This window comes from Trichoplusia ni, chromosome 22 (assembly GCF_003590095.1).
Source record: "Trichoplusia ni isolate ovarian cell line Hi5 chromosome 22, tn1, whole genome shotgun sequence".
In the NCBI taxonomy this organism is placed as follows: domain Eukaryota; kingdom Metazoa; phylum Arthropoda; class Insecta; order Lepidoptera; family Noctuidae; genus Trichoplusia; species Trichoplusia ni.
Window position 1 is genome coordinate 1,759,925 of NC_039499.1, and position 23,398 is coordinate 1,783,322.

General features: G+C 35.6%; 1 protein-coding gene across 4 annotated transcripts in view; it reads left to right on the forward strand.

Moving 5' to 3' along the window:
* Positions 1-23,398, forward strand: part of LOC113504618 (RNA-binding protein Musashi homolog Rbp6) — a 453,082-nt gene that overhangs the window by 192,763 nt on the left and 236,921 nt on the right. For all 4 annotated transcript variants that reach the window (XM_026887011.1, XM_026887012.1, XM_026887013.1 and 1 more), the window contains exon 4: positions 18,552-18,636. In XM_026887011.1, coding sequence (XP_026742812.1) covers positions 18,552-18,636 — 85 coding nt within the window. The remainder of the gene's footprint in view (positions 1-18,551; positions 18,637-23,398) is intronic.

The window sequence follows — 23,398 nt, forward strand, 5'->3', positions numbered from 1 at the left end:
GCATAGAATTTCAAATTGCGTTTTCATTTTTTCTCTTGGGGCATCCCAGTATCAGTTGGATGCATAGCCTTGAGATGCAAAGTGTGAGGCGAACGAGAGCTTTTTATATTTGCGGCATCCACGCCTGATTTGCATAATATTGCTTCCTTAACATTTCTCTGTAGGACTATGAAACAAAACGGAACACATCTAGGGTTGGAGTGGATTTACACAAGCGGGGGAATGAGCAACTGTGTAGCACAGAGCAGGGGTCATCGCACTTGCCGAAATAAAATAAAAGAACTCCGAATACATAGCTTTCGTAAAATTCGCATAAATGTTCCAAACAGAGCTCTTTATTTCAACCGAAGCGTTTAAAAATCGATGCAGAAGCTTAAAGTTAAAGAAGTATTACGAGTATTCCGAAGAAACTCAATTTTACGCTGAGATAATAAAACAATTAATTTGTTCGAAAATAATTTAAAACAGTAATGAGGTTTTAATTTGATACTTCAGATTGTTAAGAGTCATGGTTTTTCGCTGTTCAATCTGCATAATATTGCTTCCTTAATATGCCAACCATCGGCAAAAGACTGAAGCGAAATTGCTTTTTTCAGTGTGAGAAGGCAATGAAGGCAATGAAGTCAGTGGTAGTCGATAGTGGCTGCGTCTGATATGTTTGGCTAGTCAAATGCGATGGAAATGCGCCGCTTGAAATCTTAGCCACCCTTTTTTCTAAATGCGTTAGCGTTTTATTAAGTTGTGCCAGAGTAAATGAACTTTGATTTTATTTGAGAATTCCCTTTTTGTGTTCTATTTTCAATTCTTTGTTAAAGGACTTTTAGTGCCTTGTGATATAATTTCCATATTAAATGTTTTTTTTTAAATTTAAAATCTATACAGTACGGTTAAATAGTTGTTAGGTGAGTTGAAACTATATTTACATTTAGTTTTAAAGATGAATCTTCGATTGTGCCAAACTTTTACCATGCAACATGTAGTAGCCAATTTCATGAACACACACACATTCTAAAGAATGTTATAGTCTTATAACATCCCTACGGACCATATTGCAGAGTAATCAGTGTTTGAATAAAGAAAATATGAGGGACCTCTGTTGTGTCCGAAGTGGGGGAGAGACAAATAGGTAATTTGATAGTAGGTACTTGCGGCGTACTAACGGACTGCCGACTTATCACGGCTAGTCCATCAGAACGATATTATGAACCTGATATGTGGAGGAGGGGAAATAACGTCAGTAAGAATAGAAATAAAAAGAAATTATGTAATACAAAGGATTTATTGCTGGCCAGGATGGTGTGAAATCTTATTATAGATTGATTTATTTTTAAATGGCTTAAAATATGTCAGCATCTTTTTTCAAGATACTGGCTCTTTTAAATTTTAATGTGCAGAAAAAAAATCTTATAGATATCTAATTAAAAATACCATTTTATAACTCTATTCGTGTTTTGTAGAACCGTCGTTGGGGACATCCGAGTCTGACCTAATTCGTTGGTCATTAGTCACGAAAAAAAAAAGAAAAACCGTAAAGAGAACCACTTATACAAAGTCACAATCGTAAACGATGATAGTACGAACACCTGTCACTCGATGTAAACGTTTAAAGTTTTCATCGTTCACATTGGCATTCGTCGCGGCCGTAACCTAAAAATCTCGAAACTTAAGTATTACTTTTTTTATTGCAGCATTCCAAAGACATAAACCTTTCCAAGTTACGGAGATTATAAATCATATCTTCGTTGCTTCCGTCATGCAACGAATACGATTATTTAACAGCCAATATTGGCATTTAAAGATATATCAATAAAGAAAAAAAGCTCTTTAGAGTCTTTTATGAGAGATGGAATATACTGAGGGTAAAATTAACAATAGTCCGACTTTCCCGTCACAAATGTGTCATATAAGACCAGGTGCTCCTTTCCATGACAGCAGCGGGGCACGTGAAGGTGACGTCGTTATTTGCTCCCGGGTTTATTTATTCGAAACTTGCGCCCGTTTCGAATGACCACCGTCCACTCACAACCTGTCACTGTATTTTCCTGACCCTTTATTTTCACTTGACAAGAATATTCCGAGCCGCGTCCTCTCGATATTACATTCCGATACGACTTTTTATTCGTGATACATTTTTCCAATTGTCTCCGTTGCACGACTCCGCAGTGCGAACTAACGGAATAGAATTTTCAAACAGTTTTGATTGATAAAGGTAGACAGGTTTTCGTTTTCTTTGTTTGCGAAATTAGATTCGGAAGGTAGCGTGAAACTTCAGAGTTCCACTTGATTAATGGTGATTCGGGGGATCCAAGAAAAAGAAACGATTTTAGGCCATTCGATTTTCTATATAAAACGAATTACAGGATCGCTTTCACTCGGTTGGTTAAATGTTATCAGAAAATAAGCGTGTTTAGTTTTAGATGCATGAGCGCGATATTATCCCATTTGTCGAAACAGCGCTGGAGCTGCGTTAATATTTGATGTGTTCTCGACTTTTCTCGAATTTAACGCGCCGATTAAACAACGCCGGGCGAAGGATTTTATGTAAATATTTAAAATGCTATATTGGTTCTAGTTCAGCAGAAAAAACAAGTCCATTGTTCATGTAGCATCTTGTAACGTTAATTTATTGCTACTGCTCACCAACAATAACCTTTTATGCGGGAAGTAAAATCTCAAGTTTAGTGGAATTAGAGGAAGCTTTTGACTCGCTCACACTAGACTTACATCAAAACGTACGTGTTGGATAGAGTTGGATGTTGTTACATGCAAATTGTACTCTCATATAAAATTGGCGGAGGTGTCAAGAACGGATAACTGCGGAGCAAATTGGACACATTGTTGCATCCCGCAGGTTGGAGCACCATTAAAATAGAAGGATTATTTTTATGGCCCGGTTGGCTCGCTTGAGATAATATCGGTAAATTTTATGGTCGTAATAAAGGGAATTCGATTTTAGCCAGTCATCCGTATGTGATTATGTAAGACCCGATTTGATACTATAAAGTGTACCTTTAAAAAGCAAAGTATTCTTCAAAAAAAATAAATAACAAATGTAAAATATTATCAATTCATCGGATTACGTTAAGAGTACCAAAAAATTCGGTATTTAATTTAGGGGATGATTTGATTTACGGAACTCATAAAAGATTCCTCTCACTAAAGAATAAGAACTTCCCAAAGTTTACATTCACACAATCAGAAAGTGGGTTAATGAGATTCGCTCAAGAAAAACATCTCGTTAAAGCATACATTATTCAAGCTTTCGCGAAGTTATTCCGCGTTCACGCGTTCATTAGGCTGGCGAATACAAACTTGCGATTCCCGTAAAGCTTCCAGACACACCCACTTATCACCCCGGACAAACTATTCATAAGTATTTCGGGTACCGTACCGAACACACGCCTCTCTCCTTGTTATTTAAATTTATCACTCAACTTTTATCCTCTAAATTCATTGTAACAGGTAATATTTCACAGGTTATTAATTACGTTACGCCGGCATCCTCACGGTGTAACTCTTATTACATTATGTCAGTTGCAAATTGAAAAATTCCCGGGGCGTGTGTCCCGTCTCTCCGAAGTATTTTGGCAAAATTATTCTCATTCATTAAGTCGAGAAGTGGAGGGCGCTCGCGAGATTGGCGACCTACCATTCACTCGTGAGTAACGAGGTGACTTCCTGTTATTAGTTATGTTGGCAAATTGTTTTTCTTACGCTTTTATACCTACACCTTAGTTAAGTATCGAATTTATATAAAAAGTTATGATATAGTCTGTCATTCGATGAAATGTATCGTAACGAGTTTGTTTACCTTGGGCCTTTTAATTGTGAGGTCTATTTTTATTAATAGAATGACTTTTGGGTTTTGTATCGTTTTTCCTCTAGGGAGTGAAATGGGTAATGTAATCATACTTTCGGTATCATGTATTTACATAGCGCTGACCCCACGGTCAGCAGTGTCCGGTTGAGAGGTGTGTAACTGAACACCGTCCCCGGCCGGTACGCGTGTCTCCAAGTGCCAATCCATTAATTAAAACTTATTTTGTACCGGTAAACACGATCGCTGAACGACGACAAACAACCGCTCGACGTGCCTAGTTCCCAACTTCCACTTACAATTATGGAGCACATTTGGATAATAGATTACTGGGATTAAGTAGCATTGATTGCGTTTAAGTAAGATTAATGCGAAAATGCTTTATTACGGATGAATAAATAAAAGTTCTGCAACAAATAAACGTAAATAATTTCAAGAATCTCTGAAACATACGAGGATTTAATATGAAACATAAGTTTGAAAAATGCGGTTCTGCCTTCAATTTCGACATCCAATACAATCCACCCCAAAGCTTCCGCAAAGATGGAAAATCTCTCAAAAGAATAGCGTTTAGTACGAGACAAAGACCGATTTAGATCTCCTCTGGCGAAGCCTTCTACCGGGCCACTATTTACTTTTCTCAAGGGATCGCGCACTTCGTCAGCTAGTGGCGTCCGAACCCAATTTTACAAAGCGAAAAAGCAGCGCTTTAGTACAGCGGGCGCTCCCCCCAAATCGAATACGACGAACATTCCAGGTACATATTAACTTTGAAGCTGTATAATGTGAGTGGCGCGGCGCGACAATGAGTGGGGCAGGCGACGTGTCCTACGAGTGCCTTAGGCCATAATCCCGAAGTGTTAGCGTACGTGCCACCGCCGCCATTCGAAGATAATTTCTCCTTATAATTTCCCATGCTTAACTCGGCGTAATGAAGTTTATTCGTCGCTACTTCATTGTGAGTCGTTTGCAGAGGAGGCGGCAAGGAATGTAATCAGTTGCGAACTAATACCGTGTCGTTCGCAAAGCCCCCCTCGCGTATGGAAATGCCTCGTTGGAGCCGCCGTTAGTTCTTTTGATTGCTAGCTTCTCCTTGTCGAATTAAAACCGAGATCGAGCTCGGGTGATTTCGAGAAAATTAAAGGAGCGTTTCATTTTCAGCGATGGCTCTTTACGGTTAATATTAGTATGATTGTGGGTGCTCCTCTTGCTGTGAACTTAAGTACCCACTTATTTTGTCTTCAACGTTTATTTTAATTAAGTGGATTTCTTATCAAGGTGAGGTCTGTAAATGTACGGTTAAGTTTCTATTATACATGAGCCCTTTTTTGAAGTGAAACCCTTTCAGACGTACCGCGGCTCGAACCCTCAAAGAAAATGCAAAACATGCGGTAGGACCGAAAGCGAAGTAAGATATCGCATGCGATACGCCCAAGTTCACGCAAGATTGAGTGTACGCCATTATAAACTTTAAAATACGGGAATAGGATCGAAACTTTCATATCAAAGTGACTCGGAATACTATGATTAATGCATTTTAAGAAACGCTTTAGTTCCAACGGAAAACTTTGACTCGCCGAGCGTGACGGAGCTGTGCGATGCTGCGAGGATTATATCATAAAATAAGTATAATGTATGAAAAATCAACTTCATTTAAAACTTTAAGGAATAAATTTAACATTTTGAAAGACTAGCAAAAGTGAATGTTATTAAAATAGTCTGGAAAATGCTGAACTTACGCTTAAATTTCAGACGAATTTCAGAAAAAGTATGTTTGAGACTACAAATAATCCATTAAAAGTGTTGTCCAAACCGCATTTATTAATGTAAGTCGCTCGCGTCATTAGACTTGCACCCACTTCAGTATCGCTGATGCCTTTATTTTAGCCTAGATGCAAATTAAATTACACTCTAGTCTCGCTGACTTGCCACACTTCGGAAGGATGACTCGTTCTTGTCGCTCGCTGCAGAATATATCGCGCATCTAATCTGTAATGAGCCAACCGTATGTACTCACAAACAGTTCTCGATATGCAGCGAAACTTTACTAATATAACTACACAAACATTCCCGCAAAAGACACCGAAGGGGGCACATACAAAACAACAATAAAGTTTCGCCGGATCTGCTGACCATTGCAAAAAGCGCATCGTTCGCGGCGTCCTGAGCACAATACCAACTTAAATTGTTCGTGAAAACGTTATGCACTCGACGGTTTCAATTTCCTCGCGAACTAGCCATTGCAGATGTTCGGACGACACTCATAAATATGATTTGAAAATCGTTTTATGTATAACTCATAAACTTTTATCTTCAGCGTGGATGAGGCTCTCGGTCTAAACGGTTCCAGTTAGTTTCCTGCACAAAAGCTGCAGACGTTTTAATATTGGACCGTCTGCTAGCATGGTACGTATCTGCCAGTGTAAATTTCGCAGAAGGAAAACGACCCTGCAGCACGCCACCTCTGCCTGGTCAAATAATACCGTCCTAATGGCTAACTATTGCCTAATGTATTTTGGTGAAATGGAAATAATGTTGGAGGAGCTCCACCCGTCCTTACCGGAGGTTGCGATTTAGATAGTGCTTAGTGCAGTGGAGACCGCCCCAAGTACACTGCCGGCTATTCAATTTCAGTTTATTAAAATACGTTATGACGGTGTTATGAATAAGACCCGGGACTTACCAGACGCGGCGAATTCAATGCAGAATGTTGTTTGTTTTTTAATAATGTTGCAATTTATTTGTAACGTGTAGCTTTTTAATTTGTTGTATAATATTAATGCTTCGTAAAAATGAGTTTAAGTGGGTTCATTTAAATGTGATGTGCGATTATATTTAATTTCCGTCCTTTTGGAATTTTATATTTTTCATCCATTCATGATAATACCTGCTTTAGCGAAGTACCTACCTTTTCAGGCACTTCAGGTTCTCGTACGGTCTACCGTCCATTTCCTTCCTGAGTCATTAACATAAACGTTTATTCCATCAAAAGTACTTCAAAATACAATGTCCAATTTTTTCAATGGTGGTACTATTTTTTTTACCTACAAAATACGAAAATAAACTGTGGCGGGCTACGAAATACTACTAATTTCTTCGAACAATAAAAAAATCACATATTTCAGGCTCTAAAATGGTTTAACGTTATAATTTATATAACAGTAAAAAGGTATGTTAAAAGATAAAAAAAAAAATAAGAAAAAAAAGATAATTGATACAAATTAATATACATATGCCTAAACCCTCATAAATTAACATTTAATGTTCATTTTTTGTTTCTAAATAAAATGTCTACTTAGAACGGTGTCGCTGCTGATATAAACATAAATAAATAAGTTACTAAGTTTCATAAGTTTGTTGAAGAGAAACACTAAACTTAATAAAATAATGACGCGTTGGCTAACTTTATTTTCTGAGCTATAGATAGCGAGATCGATTTCAAGTGTTGCGAGGAATAAACTATTTGGTTAAATTTTATAATGAATAGTGTTAATGCGAGACTCAGTAATTAGAGAAATATAGTAATGAAATATAGTCTGAGGTTTGATTGTGATCATGATTCAATACGATAATTATGCATTGACATTGATACATCTTTCTTACATAGGATTTTCAGGTGCGAATAAGTTTGCCAGCTACCACTGTAGACTATGAGAAAATTCATGAACGGGCGCATTATTCCCTCCTAGGAACGATGACCTTGACCACAACCCAAAGTCACTGTCACAGCTTCAAATCACCGCTCTTGGTCGACGTCCGTCCATAACCTATGGCTCCCAGTATTTTAGGAGCTAAGCCTACTGATCGCTTTAGCAATTCAAAGCTCAAATATAGTCGCCGATTGTCCATATAAGGCAAACGGCAGTTAAACCCAAGTGAATTTGGGCTAATCAAATTTGCCGCATGCCGAATGAGCTCTAGATAAGCACAAAGATACAATGGGCAGTCAATAACAAATGAAAACCACTCTTTATTCCTAGAAGAAGATGGCGGGATAAACTCTCGACTCGACTCTTACGCGCAAAGGTCTGTCTGTTCTCTGTTCTGTTAGCCATGGGCCGAGATAAATGGAAAGAGAAAATTGAGTCTCTTGCCTACAGTGTTACACTTATTGCTGATAATAATAAAATAGAATAGAGAAGTACGTTTCAAAATTTACAAAATTTTAATACCTGCCTAATAACTTTAACACTAAACAAAGTGTCTCATGTTAACACGAAATAGTTGTAGTTAACCGTAAATAAAACAATATTTTTTACAAAATACGGTCACTTTTACTGGCTGGACTGATCTTAGCATGCAAGAACTAAACATTTTTTAACAGAATTTGCTCATACAATTTTAGGCACTATAATGTTTCGAAAATTGCTAATAGATCTAAAGAACATGTCTTTTAACTAAAGAACAGCTATGTAATCACTTGCTCAATAAATAGATAATTGAAAACTTATTGTGTTCGGTATGATTGGTTCTTTATAATTGAAAGCTACAAAGAACGAAAGATACCACAACGGCTACTACTATGCTTAAAGTTACAAACAAAAATCAAAGTCTAACCGCCTAACTTTAAAAATAAATTACAAAACAGGCATCACCACAGTAAATAACTAGTTCAACAATAAAGTACGCGTCTGCAATAATCACCATCCATTAATCTACAACAAAGCTTTCCGTTACTGGCCACAAATTAATTACGTTACGTACTACATAGATAACCAACATCTGAATAATTATTACGAATGCATCACCCTTTGAATAATTATTACAAACTAGCTGTTGCCCGTGGGCCCACCCGTTACGAATCGATAATAGGGATCATTTTCGACGGGAACCTAAAATCAGAATAACAACTATCTTATGTGTTAATCCTGCTTACAAACTATCTGTGAACCAAGTTTCGACTTAAACCTCTGCCACGCAAAAACCATCGAACTGATGGTTTTTGCGTGGCAGAGGAACAAACATCCATACATTCAGACATACAAACTTTCGCATTCATAATATGGTGAGGATGCAACACCCCTGAATAATTATTACGAGCGCATTATTTGTTGTGACGAATGATTTCCTGGTTAATTGCGACAATTCGGGTGGCCAGTTATGTTACGATGTCCATACATCATTTATTTTGAGACAGACGTATTTATACGAAATAATTGTAAATAATTACATTTTGTTTAATGATTTTGCCGATGTTTTTAATGTTTTATTTTGTAATCGGTTATTAAAATTAGTTTTATATTGAGATTGATGTACAGATTGTAATAATAACATTTCAGAGTGATTAATAATAACATTTTTACGCGTTCATTTGTGTCGATGGAACCGTAGTAGATTCATAAAAAAACATAAATTTCTTACCATACAAAATGGCCGCACATGGGATTTTGCAACTCTATGCTGTACTTGAGAGGGTGTCCAAAAAGTGGACTCCAACATCCTAATGACACAAAAATACAAAAAAAAAAATAATCGAAATAATTACTAGATGTTTATGTTGTCTCAATACAATTATTTACGATTTTCAAAATGCAAATATATAAAACCCGTAACATTTATTCAAAGTTACAACTATTTCAAGTAATAAATTACAAATATATTTAAATTTAATCAGTACATTTTGTTTGTCACTGCAATGTGCATTAAATAATTGAGTGGGAGATACAATTTTAAAGCGATTCGTGGTGCTATTTCATTCGATTAAAACCTTTTACATGCTGACTGATTTTTTTCAATAGTTTTAAATTTTAGACAAATAAAAATTTAGTTCTATTCGTGTTTTATTCAATGTTTTGATAAATTATGCCACTCGAATTAAATAAATTAGTAAATAATTATGGACTATGTTAAGCATTTTCAAATTCATAAGATTATTAAATGTGATTTGAATAGTTATTTGCTTGGCGTTTGTTAATTTAGTGTTTGCTTAATTTATTAGTTATGGAAACTTTTTTGACATGCGGACAGTCGAGTATGACTTGCACAAGAAAGGTTTTGCAAACTTTATTATAAAATTGTCGAAAAGTGTGTCTGCTGCATGACTTCAACATTTAAAACAAAAAAAATGTTTTTTTTTTGTATTCATATCATCTGTGAAAATTACAACCGTTTAACTATGAGACAGAAATAGGGTCCCTTTCCACCTTTTTGAGACAGAATCGTAAAAACTTGAGAGAAAATATTGTCACGTATTAACTTACTAATATACATACCTACATATTCAAGTATATACTCGTATATAGTATAACTGCATTATAAAGGAAAGCTACCTAAAAGGAGGAAAGAAGTACTCTGACATTTTTACTTTAAAAATATTTTTACCTTTGCTGACACAGTGTGTTGTTTTATGCTTATTATATGGCAGGTTAAATGGTTTCAATTATACTGCATGGAGGATGCATATCTTGTCACTGGAAGAACATGACCTCTTTTTCAAAAGATACATGGACGAAAGATATAAGAAGGTGTTACTGTTATTTTGACTTGACTCAGATAAGTCACCGATAACTCTTCGACAATTTCTTGTACTGTGTATTTATAAAGGTAAAATTTATTTGTAGCAAATGTAGCAATTATGTTTCTGTAAGATAAATTTTAAATTTGATTTTAATCTTATAAGATTCACTAAGAGAGAGCGTCACTAGCAACAAAATAGTTGCAATAATATCTTGCAACTTCTCCAACTAAAATTACACTGACACAGATCATACTTATGTCGTGAAAACAACATTTAACATTGTGTTTTGAGATATTTCGACTAAATAGATCCTAACATCAGACTCTCAAAAATATAGTTCTATTTTAACCAGCAAAGGAAAATCCTATAGAGCCTCAAACCCTATAATTATTCCTTCGTAGAAAATTTTCCAAACAAACATCATACATATTAATAAGGTAACACGTCCAAAGTTCGTGTTAGCACAAACAATCATCTCCATACATTTCGAATAGATTACAATTATTTAGCCAACATTACGGCGTCACCTATGTTTGCAAATACTAGACGTGTGATCAATAATCCGGAATATGTAGCTTATGTAATTATTAACTAAGTAAACAGGCTGTGTGGTATCCTTACTCGTTGGTCAAACAAGATGAAGTACAAACAAATGGCATGAGTTATTACTGATAAGTTGCTAGTGACGGCTGTCATGGTTTAGGTAGGTTAGAAGAATATTAGCAAGGGGCAGATGAAGGGCACAATTTGCCCTCCTCCAGCCACCATGATTAGCCTCGGGCAGTAGTCTTGGGGAAGACTGCTTTACTTTACCTAGGCAAGGAAGGCGCGCGCGATGCTTTAGCACGCCTCTTAAAAGCGATGAGGAAGACACTGCTCTTCGTCTCAACAATGATGCAGCTCTTTTAGGAGCTCCCATGTCGGGGTTCGCGGTAGACTGCGAAAGCGTTCCCGCTTGGCCCCCGACTAAAGGAAGCGGTAGGAGTCCGGCACACTCCTTCGCCTTCCCGAGGGCGAAGGATGTCCATGAGGATTTCAACTGGACAAAAAAAAGTTAGAAGTTGTCTCAATTATTGTTTATCGTCAGGTTTTTATTTAGAGCATGAATTGATAGTTGAATTATTTTGTAACCTGCCAGTCTGATCAAACCGGTGCTAACCAGTTGGACTTGCGACAAGGGTTCTTTAAAAATAAGCTAAAACGAAAGAATAATTGGTCCCCCATATTTTTTTACCCTGTGTATGAAACAATAAAACGATCTTAATATTGGTAAAGAGTCGCAAGTGGTCTGCTAAATTGAATCATACATCGTGCCCTTGCGCTTTTACATTTTCTCTTTTAATGCGTGAGAGCAGTATTCACCACATAATAAAGTAAAAGATTTAAAAAAACATTCGTATAGAAGGACAGTTTATAGAGGAGCAATGACATTTGAGTAAAGTCAGTCTTGAGTCTTCATCATCTCAGCCTATCGCCGTTCGATGCTGAACGTAGGCCTCCCCCAAAGAGCGCCAACCATCCCGGTCCTGGGCAGACCGCATGTCTTGAGTCTTGGGTGACAGAAATAATTTAGCCCAGAAAAACATTTTTAAATTTTAAAGATCATAAACGTGGTTTATAACTTAGTATCATGATGTATTGCGCACCCATCAGATTTACCCTAAGATAACAAAAACATCCTTAAACAGATCATAATAATGGACAATTGGACAGACCATTAATTTTCATTTCAATTCATTTGGTCAAACGGAGCAAAACAAAAGCGGATACCGAACCACCGACATAGCGAAATAACATGTCGTTCGAATCGTTCTAATCGGATTCGCGTATAATATGCATTTAGGCAAGTAGGAGGCTCATTACAATTCCATGTCGACAAATACGGGGGAATTGACGAACTACCTCTATTATGATGCAAAATGCCAGACATGGGCTAAAGGTATTTGAAAGTAAATGTTTGAACGTGTTCAAGCTAAGTTTTTGTAGAGTTTGAAACGGTGTGAGGGAAATTGACTGTTCTTTTAATGTTAAAACGTAAAAATGTTTAAGAAAATATATATTTATTTATTGACCTTTCTGTTTCTTTGTCATTACAAAAACTCTCTAATTCGACAGTAGGTAACTTATTTTTTTTTTTTGCAATCTCTTCCATGCCACAATAGAATGATGAACCTAACTACTTTGAAAGTCACTACATAATTTCTTGATGATGATTCGCTTTACGATATCTCGAAATTAAATAAGACGTTTGAGTGATCATAATTATACACATAGGTTTTCCATAAATTTCCCTAAAACATATTGTAAACTACTAAAACACGAACAGCAAACATTAGTACTGTAGAGCCGACACTACTATCGACGTACAACACAACATTTCACAACAGACGTCATATCGCTACCGAACTTGTAGCAGTCGCGCCACCATCTACCAGGCTACTAGGTTGGTAATAAATAAACACGGTGTGTGCTCGCCCGATAAGACTGACTCGCAGCGACGTCCCGCCCCCCACTACCCCGCACTTAGAACCTCGATAGACACCTAAACGTCATTATACATTACACAACCCTATTGTTTTATTTGTCAGGTCACAGAATGCAGTGAACCAACGCCGCGATGAGATTAGGCCGTCTAAATTCGAGCTTAAATTTTAATCGCCGTTTAAAGCTTACCCCCCCTCCGTACCGAGTTTCTACGTCGTATATTGAAAATTCCGACGTCATTTTCTTGAATGTGTGCTTTTTAATCAGGCTTGGATAATTTTGAGACAGCGTGACGCGATGTTATGTAGCCCTCACAAATACTTATAACGGCATGAACGGCAAAATTATGTCTCTCTCAGTTTCCAATGCGTACTAAAAAGAAGTGAAGAAACAAAAGAAATTATTCATCTAAGAGCACGGTAATCGTGAGCTAGGCGCTTTATTTTTTACTCGACTTTATTTTTACGCGGAGCTACATCGACGACCGGTATCGAACAGGATTCTAATCAATTTAATTTATCAGGGATCCCCCCGGAGGCGGCCATTCACTTCATTTAATGCGCGTATTTTGCGGCAGAGCTGATTGTTTTGAACCATTCGGCTGTACGGTCCATTTAGATTAATTATTGGATTACTTAATTTCGCTGCGGTATATTTTATACCTTTGCTGTATAGAGAATATTTTGGTAAACGAATTGTTTTGTTTTGAGGTTAATTAGGTAGGTATAGTTAGTGGACGGGAAGACGTTTGCTTATGTAATAGAAATAAAACTGTGTGAGTAGGCCTTCGGGTTGAGTTTGTTTCTTTTCTAAGTCCGTGTTTAGTCTAGCGTCTTAATCTAGGGAGTAGTTAATGTTGATAGACGTCGGTTAATTAGTTTTCGTAGTCCAACATTTTTTATGTTTTGGCTGAAGAACTTTTGGCAATGATTGTACATTCAACTCAATGAATGCGAATGGTACACCACATTAAATTTGAAACTAAAACTGAAACGGTCTAAATTATCATAATTGATCTACGAAACCCGAGAATGAATGCTATTAAACTCATGTGTAATTTAATATACGTCCTATACAATGGCACATACATAGCTAATGATTTATGTATCGTAATAGAGAAGCCAAATTCGATATTGTTTGCCTTACAAATTGCATCATTGATTATATTCATGCCGACCAAATTGCGACCGGCAGTAAATCAACTTAATTTATCTACATCAGACGTTTAACAGCTATAGAGGTTGAACTGACCACGTCACTGGCAGGCCTGTAAGGAGCATTAATTATCGTCAAGATTAAATAAGAAATACGCCAATCGAAGAGTGAAATAAGGGTGGTATTACGACGGCGGCAGCATTTGTCCCGGCAACTAATAAAGGAGACAATATTGCACTGGATACGTATAAATGTGCGAGCAGCATTTGGGGCGTGATATTAATTTCGCCAGTAATTGCTATCGGTTTCTACCCGAGGCTGCAGCCATGAACCATGAATACGGGAGTTACCGCTATTTGTTCCTGACGTTGCGGTTTTAGGGTTTTACCTCGACCCCGCTCTCGTATATTTATTTTCTTGGAGTTTTGTCCAAACAATAGTGGAGTGGATTATCGTGCCCGTTTCGATTGTTCGAGCCTAACGCCGCGGAAAACAATAGCTTTATTCCAAAATAACACTATCGTATGTTAAGCGTATGATAGTAAATATTCACGAAACTAAAGTGCGCTTTGAATTTTCATACTTTTTTTAAGTTTTCGTGTTTTCTATTACACGGTATTTTCCTGCACTTTCTGCAGCTCAAAATCAATATTTATTGCTTTTGTTATAAAGTAATATTTGAATTTGTTTTTCAAAAACTTCTGCTTTGATCATGGTCCCATTGATTAAAATAAAAGTTCCTACGAATAAATAAATTCTCAACGATTTTTGTCGAAAACGCGTCATCCGGATAGTTCCATGGACTTTTATTTTCCTTGTCGTACAACCGACGGGAATGACAAGCGATTCGTTTAAGTTGCAACCGGATAGCCGTAACGGTGGCTGTAGTATCAAAATCTCTTCATACATAAATTAAAGGAGAGCAGTTACGGTTGCTGCCGGCTGAGCCGTTTAAGCGCCATTGTGCATGACCAAAGAGGAACAAAACAATAGTTTCCGACACACCTTTTAGCTTAAATGATTCTCAGACTTTACCAGACACTATGTTACAAATAACCCAAAAACTAACCAAAAATATCATTTTTAAGAAGAAGTAATGTAACCACACGTTATTTTAGAAATTGTTACTTCCCAAAGCTTACGAAGTTTGTACACCGATTGGAATAACAAAAACCATTCATAAGCTTATTACCACCGTTTTGTACGAGAGAATTGAGTTGTTCCTCTTTTGCAAGTGGAAGAAAATAAGGCACGTCCCCTTAAAGATAAGTACGACGTAACTCCATTCGGTAAAGGGCCTCTCCACTCGTAGCTCGCGTAGTGGCTCCAAGTTTACGAGAGCCCCCTCGCCCTCTGTATCGGTATGGAGATCGGACGAGATAGGGGTTATCGAAAGGTGTACGGGGGGTCGATTAGGAGTGGTCGGCTTGCACATAGTCGGCTTGATGCGCGGTGTGAACGGAGGCCCTCGTTATTTTCAATTTCCATACACGAACGCCCTTCCCTCTATACGTTTTCGTATACGAGTATGAGATGCGAGTGTATTAAGCCATGAATCTTATAAAGACCGGTGCTGATTTAATACGTTCTCGAAGGAGGCTGATTGTTTTTGGATGTATAAAATACTAGTATTACGGGGTTATTGATGACTCTCCTTTTTATTGACTTCTGTTAAATTTGGGTTACTCATCACATTACAAAGTGAAATAAAAAAATAATCTTTTGTATTTCACTTTCTTCGATACATTAATGTCTTTTGTGTAATTCATGACATTTCAAAGTAAGCCGTAACATAAACTTTAGCGAAAACCTAATTAAGCACGTGATAAGATTCGGTCGAAATCGCAGCAAAATTCAAATTAATTTAAGACATTTCACATTATCATAAGCTTTAAAAAAGGTTTTTCCGGCATACAGTATCACAGGGAAACTCCATTATGAAACCGCTTACGTGAATTTTTAGCGAAATGAAATGAGCGTTTGTGTATAACTGCACGATATAATAAAAAGGAATTGGTGCTTAAGCATTAGTTAATATGTGGGGCTGATTAAATTTAACATTCTCGGATTTGATAATTGTGCATTTACTTTACATGTGTTCAGATGCGAGCAGTAAGTGAATGTACATTTGCGTTCATTGTTTACAAATGAGATCTTTGTATTTTCTTCATGTAAAAATGACACAGTTCAGTACATTTGGATTACACCTCACCACGTTATGATATAGTGACGTAACTCTTTATGTTCTGTGAAAATGAGCTTAAATAAGATATGTACTACGCTTTATGCTATAAACAAGATCGTATAATATTTTTTCCATAAATTTAAAAGACATAGTTAGATTTCAATTTTTTTGTGAAACTAGAAGTCATAACCTATCCTACTTAGAAGTCCAATCTTCATACCAGAAAACCTGTTTAAACAGTTTTTTCTCACTAAAACTAGTCCAGCTTTTCCAGAGCTTAGTCTGTAAAAACTTACAAACAAATCAGTAACAGTCTTTTTATCTTGTTATCTACTACCCAAAGGTCTCCCGCAAATTCATTCACGATTTTCTATCCATAAGGTTTTAAACATCCTAAAAATGCTACCACGAAAATATTATTTTCGGCCCCAACTGGGGTCAGTAGGTAAGATTTACATGTACATTGATAACGTTATTATTAAGACAAATTGCCTTCGTAAGTTGCGAAGGACAATATAAGAATATCATCGTAATATATGACGCGATAACTGGCGGCATTAGTTATCGTATCAAGACTCTTTCCTTATAAGTATTTGGTGTTGTGACTTGGTTAGGAGTGTCTTTAGTATAGTAGGTACATAGTTGATAAAGAAACTGATGTTTCTTATTTTTTGGACTAGTCTACTATGTTCCACTGCCTGGCAAAGGCCAGTAAATCTTTCCACGATATTCTATTCAAGACCACATGAATGAAGCTCTGGTTATAAAAATAATGCTAACTTAGTAAATTATTTTTTGATTGTCTGTAATAATCGTGGTTTGACTATATGCTAATTGTGATTTATTTTAAGCATCTAGTTTAAAACTGTCACCAACATATCAACTCACTTTGCTGTGAATGAGGCAATCCTGTCTCTGCAGAGAAGTAGAGAAATAAATATATATATTAGAAATATAGAGTCATTTCTGACTGACAATGTAAAGTGTAGATAATAAAGTGGTCTTGTAATAAAACAAATATGAAAAGGAGTAGGTAAAGTACATAAAAGTTGAGGTCTAGACCCTCATACATATTGTAACATAAGTACATAAAATCTTGTTACGAAAAGATGACCCAAAAAGGACAACAAAAACGAAAAGAACTACAAATGTATTGTCAAAATGGCAACACGTAGATATCTATTTCGTTATTATTTCCGAGATATCGCTTTAGTTCCACAACTTATAACCTAAAAACTGTCCGAAGCGAGAAACACGAGAGCAATCGGACAATTACGAAACACCTCACAAAGAAGGCAAGTTGGCTTTGGACTTGACAGTTTCACTCGGGAAGGGAGCCACTCAAAAATATTAAGGAAGCCTTGTTATTATAACACATTTCTGGCAACACCTGTAGGTAGCGAGCCGGTGTACAACGAGAAAATTGTATTTCCATTTTTACAATTTCAATTTAGTATTAATTCGAGGCCCGAGAACGGTCGGGCGCGCCGCCACATGTAAAATATGGATCGGCTAAGTGAAATTAAAATGCTCTATAAATTGTGATTTTTGCAAGTCCTAAAGTGGAGAAGGCTTTTTATTATTTATCGCCTCCCGGTCGCGACCAGCGCCCGCTTACTGAAAATCGCTGTGTTATTATTCAATTTACTTGTTTGAAATATTAACTTCAATGTGAATAATCTTTAAATAATCATGTCTTGTGGATTTGGCTCTCTTTACTTGGTTTTATTTTTTTCTGGGCTTAATATTTTATTGTATTATAGAGCTCCTTTTCCTTTTAATATTAATGAAATACAGAAACTATAACTATACATACATGATCTTAATGATAACTGTATAACAAAACACTTGTACCTTTAATTTTAACTAATTGGCGTGTAACATTCTAACATTCTAACTCAAAGCAAAAAACATACAAAACCGAATCTAGGATGAAAATACCAAGGCCTTACTTTAAAAAGTAGCTGAATAAACTTGAAGGTTGTGCAAAACAAATACAAGCGTCATTAGGGTGGCCGTGTCGGGTCGTCGCGCAATCAGCGAGACAGCTCCTATCGGCGTGTCCACTTGTTCCTGTTACTGTGGACACTACACGAATCTAATGTTTTATTGTAAAATATACGGAGCTTTTATATTGTATTCTGATTTTAAGTGAGGTGATTTTATAGATGCTACGAATTTTGTGAGCGAAAAATGTTTTTTTCATATTTGTCGTATTGGAATCAGCTGTTTGTTACGAGCTTTTTATGTATGCCTACTACTGATCGAAATCTCCTGTCATTTATAAAAAGAAAGAAATTATAACGGACTTGTCATCTTACAGAATTTACCTCCTGTCACTTTTTAACAATGAACTCTAGTTTAAATGAAAACTATTTACTATCATTCTGCACATTTTAATTATCAAATTATATGACATGTGTATATTAAACATTATTTTTCTCTTGTTTCAGGGGCTTTGGTTTCATCACATTCGGCGACCCAGCTAGCGTAGACAAAGTTTTAGCTCAAGCAACACACGAATTAGATGGCAAAAAGGTAAGTCTCCGAAAGTTCCAAACTATTTTCAAGTGTTATATGAAAAAGGTTACATACCGAATAGAAGAGAAAAAATGCACTGACATAGTTCAATAGCAGTGTTATAAAATGCGAAAAATGTAAGTTTGTTTGAAGTTATTTTTACTTCATAAAATTCTGCCCAAAGAAGTTGCAAACTATGCAAAATAGGTTTGATAGCAATTTACAAAAAGTAGAAGGATAATAAAGTTACACTTTAACTTCATTTTGCGTTCATTCTCGATTTTTTGTTAAGTTGGTTTAGTTAAAAGATGGAAATATTGAGTACTAGTAACGTGTTAGTAGAATCGCTCGCTTTGTCGTTTCACTTTTTTTGTAGCACAAAATCACATCCGCACTCAGCTTTCGTAGCACCTTCGTAGCACTTATTTTAATCTACGTTGGTAAAGTCTACACGTGTTTCCCCAGTTTCAAAACACTACTTTTACCTAAGTCATGAGAAAACGTCATGATGAGACATTCAATTTTGGTCTTTTACGAGTACCTAAAGTACCGAAAAATTATATAATTTTTAACCCTGACATAATTTATCGACAGAATTAATTAAAATTACAAATTCCACTTACACTTCCGTTTTTATATTCATTACTAAGCATTTCTCGGTAAAATATTCGAGATTTATAACCCTTCAATAAACCCAGTTCGTCGTATTTTCAAGAGTTTATTTAGCGTTAGCTCAGAAACTGCTTCGAAAGCCATTTTTTCTTCGCCTTGATTCACAAAATATATGATCATTTCTTAGCTTCGCATACGATATTTAATCAAAGGCTTTTACTGTCCCTGACTAGTAGATAATGGCATAGAAAAGAAATGCTTGTGCAACGTATTCCATTATGTCATGGCAATATTAAGATGGGTTTACCGAACTTGTTGATTCGGGTCTGTATATTAAAAGCAATAATGTAATGGCAGTCATATAATTAATCTGTTAATAAATAAATGAGGACCTTGTGTGCATTATTTTGGTTGACTTAATTGGGAGTTTGTAGAGTTGGTCTCATTGGTATACTTTTGGCCTAGGCGGTGTTTTAAATGTTAGTGTAAATGTAATCTACTCAAACGTTAAATTATGTATAACATTTCGTAAAAAGTACTCTGGCCATACGAAAATATAAATATAAACATGCGGTGAAATCTAAAAATACTCGTAAGCAACTTTCTTCCTAGCAAAAAGGTTCGCACAAAAACTTTGAAATCGAACTAGAATATAGACAAGAACTCGTATTAGTTGAATCCACAAACTCAAAGACACACATGAACAGAGGATAAATAAACAGAAAAAAAGATTAGTTTCAAATAAATTACGATTGAATGTTGTTTGCTTCCAATGGAGCCTCACTAGAGATTAGATTGCCCACTCAAATCAAGAAATGAACAATTTTATTCCTATTGTTTAACTTTACTTTTTTAACTATTCCGTTGGCTCTCCATAATTTTCTAGGAATTATTCATTTCTGCTGAGCTGTGGTTTTATCATTGGTGATTCTTGAAGTTGGTTTTAGTTGATTTGATTTTTTTGCATAATTTCCTCCTAATTTGAGTAGCTTTTTTTATAAGAAATCCTAAAAGCGTTTTTTTTTTAAATTTTGTTTCGATAAACAGTTTGTAACCTCTTTTATATCTACTGAAGGCCTCTATTTTATTATTACTTGCTTCGTTGTTTTACGTAAGCGCTTAAAATATGCAGATGCTTAAAAAGAATGTAAACGATAAACGTAACATTTTCGCTAAAGTTAACAGACACAGTGACATTAATTACGGTGTTGTATTTTCCCTCTCCTCTGGCCATATAGCCTCGCCGCCACCATATAGTGTTAAATCACGACTGCCTTTAATATTTAAACACGAAAATTTGTTTTCCTACAATTAAATTACGTGCAATTTTAATTCGCCCGGTTGACTTGCAGCCTGCGTCAAACTTACAGTTGTGAATTTTTAATTAATTTCAAGCATAACATGTTTTTACACTATACTTTTTGTTTAACACTCATTTTTATGTTTCATTAACTAAAACGTATATAGTTAAAGAAAAGTTTCGCCTCGCACATGAAATACGCCTAATATTTGTGTATGATGGAAACGGTTTTGTATTTACGCCAATTTATTACGTTCATTGTCCATTTATTTTGGCTTCCAATGTATTTTAGGAACAGACGAATGGGTCAACTGTTGCGAATGTTTTATTATACAAATATAACGAAGTATTTCGATAAAGCGTACACTTTCCGCCGACTGTAGTGGTAAAAACATAAGAGATACTCTTATTTATATAACGTCTTGCCATTTATGTAGATAATAATCATCTTTGTATCTTGGGATTCGAGACACATTACAAGCTCCGTTCCGAGCATTCACTGTGTACAGATGGAGAAAAAAGTCGATTACTATCGTTCGCCACGAAATAATCCAGATAAATTACAGCTCCCGTCGTTGTTTACTTTGATTAAATTGTAGTCGACTGGCGGAAGATTAGCCGAAGCCTCGCAAATCGAGCGAGAAGAGAGAGCATTTTCTCAATTTACATAGAACGAACGCGGAAGATCGCGATTGTGTTTACACGGAACGATTTTATATTGACTATTGGCACTATTGTTATTCGCGACAATCACTATTAATGGAGAGATTGTTATTCCTTCAAATTTATGTTCCGCTTTGATTTATGAAAACTTTTAGTGAAATAAACAAGCTCAGATAAACATAAAATACGTCAGCTTTGAATCTGTCGTTCAACAAAACCGTTGACAAAAGAGAACCGGGAAGTATTAATCGAAAATTTATTAATAAAAAATTCAACGTTCGGCGAAGATTTGGAAGAAAATTAAAATCTTTAAGAGGATTTTTAAAGCTTTAGATAATCCAGTTATTTTTTTATATCATAAGGCTTGCTTATGAGTTTTATATTCCAATATTGAAAGGGTTGTATTTTTTAAAACTTCCTAAACTTAAAAGTCGCGGGTCGTCAACTTGAAAAGTACTTAATTAGAAAAAAACATGCTAAGCGATACTTAAATGATAAAACCTACAACGTTACGTTATATTACAATAACAGCAACAAATAGAGAATTGATACCAAATAAAACGCCGTAGCCCATCCCTTGGCTAACAAGGGTGCTAAAGCAGCAGACCGTTTTCTATTAATAGAAATAACAACGATGTGTTTCTTAGAACTTATTACTGAAGCTATAACGATATGGCATTTCTAACGCCCACCTTTTACTCGCTGTAAAATAAGACAAATATTTTTCGTATCTATTCTGTGGCACTAATTAATATTTTCTTATTTATGAATTTGCTGTTTATTTGCGGACAGTAATTCCTATTTAAAATTAAATAAAGAATCTGTCATTGTTTTTTTTTTTGTTTATCGAAATCGTTTTCTTGCCAGCGCCACAGTCTTTTGTTTTATACTTTATACGGTTCATTCATTCGAAAAGTTAACAATTCGAGCAGGCAATATCTAATAAAGTTAAACAGAAGCAAAATGGTTATACACACTTTATTTTAGGTACGAGGATCGGAATCGTGACAGGATCCAACCTTCAATTGTCTGTACTGTTTCAATTCTATATCTAAACGGAAAAGTTAATCGCATGTCTTTAGATCGTAAATTGTGCACATTTTTCGGGACTACGCCTGAACATAATAGCTTTCTGCGTCATCAATATTTATAGAGAGGTTTACGATTGAACCACTAAACATTGTACATATGGTGCCGACCCCCTTTGTGAACGAAATCAAAGGTTATAATGCGAGACTCGCGACTAAATAATATATTTGCTAGGTTATATTTTTCGTTATTTATTTATTGTTGAATGTATCTTTTATGCTCAGGGTTTTGTGTTTTGAATTACTGAGCGTTGATTGAATTATGTTTTCTTGTATTATTAATGGGTAAAAAGTTAGTGAGTGTACAATAAAAAAGCCTTTTTAACTTTTGAAGTAATGAGTATCAATTTCGTGATTAAATATGAAAGGTTAGAAGCAATTGTTTTTGTAACTCTGAACCTTAAGTTAACCCTTTAATCGAAAATAACCTATTGCCAAATAAACCTTAATGGTGACTTTGAACGTACCAGTTTTCGTCCATTGTTTAACAATGTCATTTTTGTCTCGAAAACAGCAGTAGTGATACAACCTTTGGACTGACATGTCAAAATTCGTAGCCTCAAATCCCTGCACGCCTATCTTTTTAGTTCATATATGTACATATTACTTAGTAATTAAAACTTACTAAAAACGATGACGCGTTTTAAAAACTCTGAGACCAAATTGTAACATGGTCCACACGAAAAAGAATCAACAAAACGTTTTGAGTTTTATTACGAGCACATAACTCATCTAATGTCATTCTCATGGCAGTAAACAGTTTTTAAACGTGACTAAGCTTCAATAAATTAATCATAAATACATCAATAAATTCAATACTATATTGGACGTGTCTGCGAACGGTCGCTCCATCCCTCAAGTATGACTGAACTTTCCCCATTTATATTTTATTAAGAGGAAATATTGAAACTTATTTAGTTCCTCATCCAACTCCGTACCAAGGCTCATCGATTTGAAACGTTTAAAAATAACTAGCGGTTAGTGTCTCATAAATGTAGTTGTTTCAAACAAATATTTTTATGATTGAGTTTTATCGTTGGTATTAGAAAGTTATTTTTTTGATTATTTGATAGTCCGATGTTATTTAGAGTACTTAAATGTGACCTTTCTTTGTAAC